The sequence below is a fragment of the Cydia splendana genome, chromosome 9 (assembly GCF_910591565.1).
Source record: "Cydia splendana chromosome 9, ilCydSple1.2, whole genome shotgun sequence".
In the NCBI taxonomy this organism is placed as follows: Eukaryota; Metazoa; Arthropoda; class Insecta; order Lepidoptera; family Tortricidae; genus Cydia; species Cydia splendana.
Window position 1 is genome coordinate 16617151 of NC_085968.1, and position 12660 is coordinate 16629810.

Here is a 12660-nt window from a genome sequence, read left to right on the forward strand (position 1 = left end):
CGAACTTTAACTAACGAGCCAGGTTCTAGCGGTGTAAGGTTTTTACTTCCCCTATCAAAATATATTTTTTGCGAAACTTGACGGTCTTGCAATTCTCGTCGAATTTTCCTGTTATTTACGGGTTTAGGTAACAATCGGTCCGGCAAGCAAGGCAAAGGACTACGCAACTTCCTATTTTTTAGGATTTCTGCCGGAGATGGTAACTTGTCACTAATGGGTGTATTTAAATAACCTAACAGAGCCAGTCTAAAGTCCGAAGAATCTTCTGCGGTTTTACGTAATATTGACTTTATTGTCTGAATGGCACGCTCCACTTGTCCATTCGATTGAGCATATCTAGGTGATGACGTATGATGCTCAAAGCCCCACTCTTTACTAAAGTTTTGAAACAATACCGACGAAAATTCCGGCCCATTGTCTGAGAACACGATATCTGGTATTCCCTCCCTACAAAAAATATTTTTTAAATTATTAATCACATGCCCCGACGTGAGGGACCCTAATTTTATAACCTCCACATACTTGCTAAAATAATCAATAATGCAAAGATACGATTCTATCCCGTAATGAAAAATATCAGTGCCGACCTTTGACCAAGGACGCGACGGAACATTATGCGGTGTCAAAGGTTGTTTACTGTTCTCTTTTCTATGCATAAGGCAGGGTTGACAATGGGAGATCATATCTGTAATCTGAGAATTCATGTTCGGCCAATACATTATTTCCTTAGCTCTTAATTTGCACTTTTCAGACCCTAAATGGCCTATATGTATTTTTTGCAACATCTCTCGACGCAAACACTTTGGTATTATTATTTGTTCACCTTTCCATACCATATCGTAAGCTACCGTTAGCTCATTCCTGCAGTTCCAGTAAGGTTTGATAATATCATCTACTTGAGATTTGTGTACAGGCCAACCTTTTCTAATTATCTTTTTTAGGAGTTGCATTTCGCTATCCGTACTGTACGATTTCTGCAATTTCAAAAAATGCGAATCAGTTAGTGGGTTGCTAACCGCTACCGCACATACCTGCGCTTGCGCGTCCAAGTGGTCCCGCGGTTCCTCTGGCACCGCTGGCGCTGGCGCAACGGCGCGCGACAATGTGTCCGCTACGTATAAATACTTACCTGGCTTATACACTAGTGTAAAAGTATAAGGTTGCAACCTCAACAACATCCTTTGCAATCTGGCCGGCGCACTTGCTATTGGCTTATTTATGATGCTAATTAGTGGCTTATGGTCAGTTTCAATTGTCACATCGCCTCGTCCGTAAATGTAAGTATAAAACTTCTCACATGCGAAGACACAAGCTAACAGTTCTTTCTCGATTTGTGCATATGCTTGTTCTGCTTTTGTTAACGAACGTGACGCATAGCACACCGGCAAGTTATTTTGCAATAAGCAAGCACCAAGACCGTTTTTAGACGAATCAACAGACAATGTCACCTCCCGATCTAAACTGTAGTACTGCAGTACCGGTGGACTAATCAGACACTTTTTAAGGTCATCAAAACATTTGTCATGGCGATCGTCCCAGTGCCATGCAATATTTTTCTTTAACAATTCCCTAAGCAAATGTGATTTATCTGAGAGGTTCGGAATAAAGCTACCTACGTACGTGACCAGACCTAAAAACCTTTCTAAATCTTTCACATTCTGTGGTCTAGGCATATTTCTGATCGCAAGTGTGTGTGAACTATCCGGCAAAATTCCATGTTCCGATATAATATGTCCCAAGTATTTCAATTCCGACAACCCTATTTTACATTTTTCCTTATTGAGTTTAATATTAATTTGCCTGCACCTGTTCATAACTTGACGCAAACGCTTATCGTGTATCTCCTTTGTTTCGCCATAAACGAGTAAATCATCTATAAATAAGATAGTCCCCTCAATGTCATCAAATTGCTCGTATAGCCTCTTATGAAATATTTCCGACGCCGATGAAATCCCAAACGGCATTCTTAGGAATTTATACCTACCGAACACGGAATTAAAAGTACATAAATCCGTTGAATCGTCACTCAACTTCACTTGCCAGAACGACTGTTTCGCATCTAATGTACTAAAGTATTTGGCACCCGCCAAATTCGCGGTTATTTCGTTTAACGTCGGTAACTTAAAATGCTCCCTTCGGATGGCTTTATTAAGATCGCGCGGATCCAAACAAATACGGAGATCACCATTTGCCTTCTTTACGACCGTCATACTATTAACCCAGTCAGTGGGTCCTTCGACTTTGGCGATGACCCCTTGCTGTAACATCTCGTCAAGTTTCTTTTTAACACCCTCGCGTAGCGCAATAGGTAGTTTCCGCGGCGCATGTACGACCGGGCGCGCATCTTCCCTTAATCTTATCTTATACTCGCCTGGCAAACATCCCATCCCTATAAATACATCCTCAAAATCGTTTAATATTTCCGCACTACTATTTCTCACCGGTGAATCTACGCTATAAACACGTTTAACGAGATTCATCTCATTACACGCAATTCTCCCTAATACAGGGGATGAATTTACGTCAGCAATAATACATTTCAGTACGTACGCATTTCCCCTGCACATGACCTTTAGCATCGCTTTGCCTACCACCCTAATCGAAGCTCCCGAGTAGCCTGTCAACTTAGTCCGCGTTTGGGCCAATTCATTATCTTTAATACCTATCTTTGATAAGAACCTATGAGGCAAAACGTTTACGTCAGCTCCAGTATCCAGTTTGAATGACACAGCAGTATTCCTTATCAAAATATCTTCATACCAACAAGTTTTTGAGCTACTATTATTATTACTACGACTCACCTGATCAGTGGAGTTCTCCTGTACCATATACACACGGCACATCCTAGCAAAATGATTTGCCTTATTGCATCGAGTACATCGCTGGCCGTACGCCGGACATTTAAATCTATCATGCACCCGACCACAATAGTCGCATTTCTTGTTATTTTTCCTGCTAAATTGTCCATTCTGACGCGGTGAAGGTGACATTCCGTCGCTGCTACCACGGATGGCTGACGCCGTTGACGACGGCGGCGCGGCGCGCGCGCGAGACTGACTGGCGGCGGCGCGGGCCCCGCAACGGCACACGGCGGGCGGCGCAGGCGGCCCGCGGCGTCCAGGTGGCGCCGTCCGGCGCCTAAAGTGTACCTCACATACTCTTTCTTCTCCCTCTTGCTCGGTGACCTCGTGAATATGACTGTCAACTCCTTTTTCCGGCTTAATGTGGTTCGCTTGTGCTCGTGACATTTCCGCTATCCTACTAATATCCATCGCTTTAGTCAGCGTGAGGTCACATTCGCGTAGCAACCGCTCTCTCAAAGCATCCTCAGTGAGACCACATATCAACCTATCTTTAATGAGGTCGTCGTTCAAATCTCCAAACTCACAAGTTTTTGCCAATCTTTTTAGCTCAAACGTATATTGCTCAGTCGTTTCACCTTCCAATTGATTACGCATAAAAAACTTGTGTCGCTCCATTGTTAAGAGCGCTATTACATTTCGGCGTTGAGCGAGTTTAGGTATTTTACGCGCTGCGGCAGGCCGTGCGAGCTCAGTACGCCGATCCCTTCTACCACACTCGCACTACAATGATGGATTAAACATTCTTGATCCTTCGCGAAGCATATTGAAATCAACCATAACAAAACTAACTGTACTTAACTTTTAAAGTTCTAAAACTGTTATTTGGTAAGTACGAAAATACTAAATGCAGTGCAAATGTACATAGGGGCTGTTCATAAATTACGTCATCTATTTTTGACGATTTTTGACCCCCCCCACCCCTCAAATCATCCAAAAATCAAGCTTCGGATGAATCTGTTTCCTCCTACGTCATGTTACCATCATCCGATGTCCAGACCCCCCCCCCACTCCTCCCATTTGAAACGACGTAATTTATGAATAGCCCCATACTCGTACTTATGAAGGTATATTACTCGAAAGAAATTATAGGTACCTACTCGCTTATTTACATGTTTCGTCATTGCATTTGGTACCTATAGGTTGTAAAGTTTGTATCAACGAGGGTTTAAAAACGAACTGGTACTGAGGATCTGATGATGATTAAGGTGGTCACGGATACCAATCAACCATGTAGTAACATGATTAGGCTCGTTTGATTCGTCTCAACAAGATCTTTGACACTGAAGATACACAGGGTCTGATGATGGAGCTGGAAGGTGGCCACGGGTACCAGTCTATCATGTAACTAAACAACTTCGTGTTTGGGCTCGTTTGATTCGTCTCAACAAGATCTTTGACACAAGACAGTACTCAGGGTCTGATGATGGAGCTGGAAGGTACCATTACCAATCAACCATGCAACTAAACAACATCGTGTTTAGGATCGTTTGATTCGTCTCAACAAGATCTTTGACACTAGGTGATACTCAGAGTCTGATGATGGAGCTGGAAGGTGGTCACCGGTACCAATCAACCATGCAACTAAACCACTTCGTGTTTAGGCTCGTTTTATTCGTTTCAACAAGATCTTTGACACAAGATAGTACTCAGGGTCTGATGTTGGAGCCGGAAGGTGGTCACCGGTACCAATCAACCATGCAACTAAACCATTTCGTGTTTAGGCACGTTTTATTCATCTCAACAAGATCTTTGACACAAGGTAGTACTCAGGGTCTGATGATGGAGCGCGAAGGTGGCGACGGGTACCTGTCAATCATCATCAGCTCCATCATCAGACCCTGAGTAGTATCTTGTCTCAAACATCTTATTGCGAGGAATCAAACGAGCCCAAACACGAAGTGGTTCAGTTACATGGTAGACTGGTACCCGTGGCCACAGTCCAGCTCCATCATCAGACCCTGAGTACTAACTTGTGTCAAAGATCTTGTTGCGACGAATCGAACGAAGCCAAACACGAAGTGGTTTAGTTGCATGGTTGATTGGTACCGGTCACCACCTTCCGGATCCATCATCAGACCCTCAGTACTACCTTGTGTCAAAGATCTTGTTGCGACAAATCAAACGAGCCCAAACACGAAGTGGTTCAGTTACATGGTAGACTGTTACCCGTGGCCACCTTCCAGCTCCATCATCAGATCCTGAGTACTATCTTGTGTCTAAGGTCTTGTTGAGACGAATCAAACGAGCCTAAACACGAAGTGGTGTAGTTGCATGGTTGATTGGTACCGGTGACCACCTTCCGGCTCCAACATCAGACCCTGAGTACTATCTTGTGTCAAAGATCTTATAGAACCGAATAAAACGAGCCTAAACACGAAGTGGTTTAGTGGCATGGTTGATTGGTACCGGTGACCACCTGCCGGCTCCATCATCAGACCCTGAGTACTATCTTGTGTCAAAGATCTTGTTGAGACGAATCAAACGAGCCTAAACACGAAGTGGTTTAGTTGCATGGTTGATTGGTACCGGTGACCACCTTCCGGCTCCATCATCAGACCCTGAGTATTATCTTGTGCCAAAGATCTTGTTGAGACGAATCAAACGAGCCCAAACACGAAGTGGTTTAGTTGCATGGTTGATTGGTACCGGTGACCACCTTCCGGCTCCATCATCAGACCCTGAGTACTATCTTAAGTCAAAGATCTTGTTGAGACGAATAAAACGAGCCTAAACACGAAGTGGTTTAGTTGCATTGTTGATTGGTACTGGTGACCACCTTCCGGCTCCATCATCAGACCCTGAGTACTATTTTAAGTCAAAGATCTTGTTGAGCCGAATCAAACGAGCCCAAACACGAAGTGGTTTAGTTGCATGGTTGATTGGTACCGGTGACCACCTTCCGGCTCCATCATCAGACCCTGAGTACTATCTTGTGTCAAAGATCTTGTTGAGATGAATAAAACGAGCCTAAACACGAAGTGGTTTAGTTGCATGGTTGATTGGTACCGGTGACCACCTTCCGGCTCCATCATCAGACCCTGAGTACTATCTTGAGTCAAATAAATACATATAGAATGTCAGGTCGTTTCAAATATTTTTAATCCTGTCCGGTAGTTTATTAAACTGTACCATTATAAATTATAATACTATAAAAACAGTGCTAGGATCAAAGTCTCTCGTTGTGGTTTACACGCACACAGTATAGCGTTTTACACGGCGCCCGCCGCACACAATGATAAAAAACCTCGTCGTCGCCGTTGAAAATGTGCGGAGTCGACCGACACACGTCCTGCCTCTACAAGCTCTGCCGCGGCACTGAGCTGGCGCAGCGCGCGTCATCGGTAATATAGAGTAGTTTTCAAAAAATTACCAAAAAATTATAGTAGAATTTCATAAACACTAATGTATACCAACAGTATAAGCAAACGTTGCAGATTGCTTGAGTATGAAAATGACTTCGATATTAAGTAGATTTTCGTAGGAATTGACACTTGTTTCGGAGAGAAAATCGAGTTCGTTTTACTTTGATTTTCTCTTTCTCAAAGGTATGTAGGAAAAATATAGTTTGATATGCCTAAAGTACAGGGTATTAGTAATACAAAATAGCCAGGTTTAGCAGAGTGAAATTCTCAACATTTCCAAATAAGAGCTCGCCATTCAGTGCTTCACGGGGTTTTTCGGAAACGACCATCAGAAAAAAAATCATTACTAATTTAATAAGTCCTTTTTCTAATATTTACAACGATATTTATAAAGATAAGAAGACGCTTTTACTGGAACAAGTACTCATTGTTTCTAATAATGAGCGCAAAGTCCTGAATTTCGTCGACTAGTATCATCAATTTTGCATTATTTCGACTTTTCTTGTAAGAGCGCTCTTAAGTTCTTCGTAGGCAAAAAATATTTATCAAATCTGTCTAAAAGGGCCTTCGTTGTTGCAAACGTCTCCGTGAATTGGTCATATACTTCTCTGCACTGTTCCCCGATAACATGCAATAATATGCTAAGTTGTACATCCTCGGTCTTTTTCCCGATTTCACATGCTTTTGAATATGTTTCAAAGGCCTTCCGCCATTTTGACCATTGTCTGCTGAGATTGCCCGTAGTTACACTCGCGATATCGTTCTCAAAACAAAACGGAGACGGAGGTTTAAGTGTCGACTCCATCGCAAATCACTCACAGTTTATTTTTTGCACTTGATAAGTAGTCACAATCACGAAATTAATCACTTTTAACCATAAAAACCGACTGCGCCATGTCAGGAGATATACAAACGACCATTACCGAGCATAGATTACTTTATTCATATATTGCTTAGCCTACCCACATTATTGTGATTATCGGGATACCTACAGAAACTTGACACCCTTCGGTCAAAACTCCTCCTTGGTGAAGGTCGCTAGATGTTCAGTCGAAACGCTTACCGCAAACGAATTAAAATTCACATTGTGTTGAGATTCCAACTTCGCGACCCTCATGAATCCGGTCTTCGCTTTCACATACTTGTTGTTCAGGAAATTTATCAACGTATAGAATGCAAGAATTGCAAACCACGGCTTTCGGCCCAAGCCACGATACCCAAACAATTAACACTTCAAGGACTTCGAACATTAGACATAGCTTTTGTGACTTTTTGACATTCCTTAAAATTGATAATTAAATTTCTAACTGTGGTTGACTCTTATGTTCAAAAGTTTGCCGGCCCTTGGCATTTATTATTGGTAAAAAAAGTATTACTGGTTAGAAGAGATTTATTTCAATACACAACAAATTCCTTTTAAGTATGTAGGTATATGAGCCAATTATATGCTTATTAAATCTAAAATTATGTAAAACATTACAAATTGTCCAGTCAGTATGTACATTCCCCCTTTTTCATAAAATTACCTTTTCGCACGTGTATCGTACAACGTTTTACAGTACATATGACCCTTTTTCGACGTAGTTACGTAATGTGCTTATTATAGCACCGGTGTCGTAATGTAGCACCAAATGTACTGTAAATGCCGGTGCCATATTGGAATACCCTCCTCCAATTGAGGGAGGATTAAAATCTTCTGGAGGCAGAGGTGTAGGGTTGGAGCCGGTGTAGCTTTATTTGACGTTCATAAGCGCATATTGTAATATGCCTACTTGAATAATAAACTATAATTAAAACATAATATCTAGGTGTTTACAATACCTAAGTACTCGTAAACTATAGCCACCAAGAGATTACTTCACAAACGATCGTTGACTGTTTACTATTACTCACGAATAATATCAGAAATTACCTCTCGCACTAACAGGAAACCTTATTCCCGAATACATACTTGACGTATTGAATTACAATATCAAAAAACCGGACAAGTGCGAGTCAGACTCGCCCACCGAGGGTTCCGTACTTTTTAGTATTTGTTGTTATAGCGGCAACAGAAATGCATACATCATCTGTGAAAATTTCAACTATCTGACTATCACGGTTCATGAGATACAGCCTGGTGACAGACGGACGGACGGACAGCGGAGTCTTAGTAATAGGGTCCCGTTTTTTACCCTTTGGGTACGGAACCCTAAAAAGATATATACAGTGGTATTACTAAAATAAATTAATAACTAGCTTAAATTTAAAATAGGCCCTTGAATTATCAAAAATATTTCGGCCGCGTACGATCAGCTTCCGTAAAGCACAGGCACATTTGTGTGCAAACGCGACGCAGGTATGATGCATTGAATTTATTTATGTTTTATTGGTATTGGATTTTTGTTTCTAAATGTTGTCCAGGTTTCAGTGTTGGTAATCCATTCTTATCAAAGCATTAAGCGTGGTTCGAGTCGATTTACGCAATTTATTCCTCCCACTATGAATGGCTTTTAGTGAATTATTATTATATTTATGTTGACATTTAGTTGAATTACCAAACTTTGCTTTAATTACCATACTGATCTATTTTATTAAAGTTTGATAAATTAATTAATTTATTCGTATTTCGTTATCGCCAATCAAAAAGTTAAAAATGTAAGCACGGTATTATTTTCAATTTTCATTAATATTAATGTTGATCTCAAAACCAACTCAAAACACATTTAATGACGTGACAACGTCTTATAAATCGATGAACACCGGTAGCATGCACGAAAAAGTGTCACGTTGTGGACAGATCTCCATGGTAAAGTTACGTTTGGTTACGTAATGTAATGTAATGGTAATATTTTCTTATGACGTTATCACGCAAAATTATCGTCCGTAAACCGACTTTACAGACAACCGGGTCAAAAACATTCTGTGTTCGCGTCTTTCCTGTAGACATACACAAGAAAGTAAAGTTAAAGTGTTATACATACACAAGAGTTAAGGGCTAAGAGAAAAATGTACAGTTCGCGCGAACACGCTAGTTTTCTCTCCTGTGGGCAATAGTTAACAGCTTGTGGGTATGTAAGTAATGATTTTATCATAGTTCTCTAAATAAAAGGAGGACCTTTTCACGTGGATAAGGGTTAAATAAGAAAATTAACCTTTATAACCCTTAACTCTTGTGTATGTCTACAGGAAAGACGCGAACACAGAATGTTTTTGACCCAACCATATTTTTATATTCCATTCCTTGCATCCTCTCTCGCTCTCGTTCATGTTCTACTTATTTTTCCTTTTAATTTAGACAGCACCGTGAGCCTATGAAAAGATTTATCGTCGCCGGCTCCGTAAACGATAAGAATTTTACGTTTCCCGTAAATAACAAAAACAGCGGCATGGAAGCTTATCACCCGGGATCTCGCTGCCTTCACTGCGTTGCAATTAAAAGATAGAAGAGACTTTAAAATACCTGTTAAAAGCCCTGGCTGGAGCAAATTTGAATTTATGTCTGTTTTATAACAAGATATGGCCAGGTCGGTTTGTGGTATCGGGTGCTATCGTTTTGCCATTCAATACTTAATAGACTCCCTAGTTCGGAACTTAATTTGCGATAGTACGTCCTAATGGTTACACAATCATATCAAACCTAGAGGAAAGTGAAAAAAATTAAACAAAAGTGTACAATTATTTAATAAGATAATGCATTAGAATCTGAAAGAAACGGAAAGTAAGTTTTGTCCCTACAAAAATGTGGAATAGTTCAAAAAGCGAAAATGCCACGAAACGAATTCCTAAAAAACGTGCGTTGCAAAGTCCCTCAAGGCAACTCAAGGTAACCAATGAAATTAATAAAAAAAGTGTGACATGTGAGATGAAGAATGGCATTACTTTTTAGGATAATATAAAAAATGATTTGAAAATGAACGGAGTAATAGAATGGAACGCAGAGATGAACAATATCGTTAATACAGGACATATAAGAATGGAAGAGATTTGGATGGAATGGAATCTGGAAGAGATCGCTCTTTAGCGATAAGACCGCCTGTTGTCTGCCTCTATCTTTCATCGATTGTTTTTCTTTAAGCTGTACCTTTTACTGAGGTGCCAATAAAGAGTATTCTATCTATTCTGTTTGCATTTAGCAATATTCATAAATCACGTGATTAGTAAATAAATGGAGTACCGTATATTATGAATAGTATCCACATGTTGCTGTACTTACATAGAATTTTAAAATTGTTCATAATAAATTCTGAACCCAGGTAAGCCAGTTTAAAGCTGAAGCCACGTAAAGTCTATTTCAATAGAACTTGCTAACTATGTAAACAAACAAGGTAACTTTGTTTTATCACTGTTTCTCTTTGAATTTTCACACCATCTTATCAAACACCATTGAAACCATACACATATACACTATTGAAACGGTCCATTCCGTAAAATACATAAATATATAACTATATCTTGGATATTTAATTAAAAGTTTAAAATGGGTTCATAAGTTAGGTTATTAGGACCTGATGGAATGACGGTTTTGTTTCTTTTAAATTCTACGATTGTCTATGATGGGTAGTGTTGTGACTAAAGTTTGTGATATAAACTTTCTACACACTACCCAACCCACGCTCTGTACCTACCGCCGCGGTTATAAATACATCAATACATCATTCTTAAGTACTAATTTGTCTTCTGATCGTGATTAAACAAATTAAAAATAAGTAACTACTTGTTTTTTACTTTTGGTATTTTATTATTTGATATGGTTTGACATTAGTAAAGTAGTAAGTAGGAAGGGAGTCTTGCTCATCACTAGTAAATTCATCATTCAGAGACAATTTCAATATGGCGGTTTGTTTACATAGTTAGCAAGTTCTATTGAAATAGACTTTAGTACGTATATCAAGTTACTGTTTCAGATTTTCGGATGTAGTTTTGAAACTAATGGTCTAACAGCCGTATTCGAATTTTGGTTGTCAGATCTAGCTATCAGATCCTTACACTAATAGTTCCGGATAATTTAAAATAAGTGTGCCCATATCCTTATTACTAGTCTGACCTCCACCGATGAACAACTGCCAGGCGCCCGCGTAATAAAATTAGTAATAGTAAATTGGTACCATAACAGTATAAAACTTTGCCCTTTAACATAACTTTGCCCACCGCGTCACAGTTCAGTAAAAGCGAAATAACTTAAAAGTAGATAGGCAGAGATACACTTTCTGATGAAAGGGAAGAATCTTGTCGCCTCTCTCGTTTTCAATATTGAAGACGAGAGAGGCGACAAATTTTGTCTTGGGTAAGAATGAATGGGTACCTTTTTCTGACGGTAGTACATCGCCGGGAGCAGGAACTCCATGGGGTCCACGCCGAGAAACCTCGGAATCTCTTCTGGACGTCCTCGTTCATATCTAACTGGCGACTTTGGATAGTCTGGATCTGTTCATAAAAATAAACATTTTAAAACTGTTCAATTATAGTATACAGTGTGTAAATCCAATACGGGCAATAAATTAAACCGTATAATCATTATTGAGAAGTTCTTTTTAAGTTACACTTAATTATGATCCCGTAATCATTTTTTGAAAATTTACCGAGCAGCAATGTACTGCAAACATTACGAGATATAACATGACAAACATGATATTATGAGATACGAGCTTTTTATCGTAACTGCCAACAAGCGTTGACAGTTACATTAAAAAGCTCGTATCTCGAAACTTGTGTGTTGCTTTACATTGCGGGCTGAATTATTTTGTATGGTTAATGTTTTCATTGTATTTTTAAGCAAAATTTATCTCAATATACTTCTTAGGTCCTATGCTTCAACCGTTTCAATATTCGCCCGTATTGGATTTACACACTGTATATTTTCAGTATTTATTTGGGACCGACCTATTACTTAAGTGTCGAAATCTGTCTCTTAGACTTTTCTAATTAATGACGAAATGTAAAATTAATCTCTCTTCTTCTTATTAATTGTTTTACGTACAGTAGGGTAGACCACTTCATATACTAATTTATTATTTATATAGACTTTATTATTGCTTAACCATTAGATCAGTACTTAATATGTACCGTATCGTATTCGTTGTAGTTATAAGATTATACAAATTGCTCCCACTAATTTGCTAATCAAATTATATATTACCCTTGGACAATCTATTATGTCTTACTGTATACCAGTCTGGGGCGGTGGCAATAAAAGCAAATTCATCGAGGTTGAAAGAGGACAAAGATGCCTAATTAAAGTTATGCTCTCTAAACCTCAACGCTTTTCCACTAAAGAGCTATATAGGACCACAGGTCTACTCTCTATGAGAAAGCTATATATCTTAAGAACAATATTAAAAATTCACCCTACCGTTAAATACAATCGGGGCGTAAATTCCAGAAGAAGGACATTAAGAGTAAAACCAGTACCATTATGTAAGTCTGCATTCGCAAAAAGGCAATATGAATCACAA

The 12660-nt window shown here is 39.5% G+C and overlaps 1 protein-coding gene and 1 long non-coding RNA gene across 2 annotated transcripts in view; one reads left to right on the forward strand and one right to left on the reverse strand.

Moving 5' to 3' along the window:
- LOC134793767 (uncharacterized) overlaps window positions 1-12660 on the forward strand; it is a 324508-nt gene that overhangs the window by 75421 nt on the left and 236427 nt on the right. The gene's annotated exons all lie outside the window — the stretch shown is intronic.
- Window positions 1-12660, reverse strand: part of LOC134793899 (vitamin K-dependent protein C) — a 53456-nt gene that overhangs the window by 22231 nt on the left and 18565 nt on the right. Inside the window, exon 6 of the mRNA XM_063765612.1 lies at window positions 11511-11632. Within this exon, the coding sequence (XP_063621682.1) occupies window positions 11511-11632 (122 nt within the window). The remainder of the gene's footprint in view (window positions 1-11510; window positions 11633-12660) is intronic.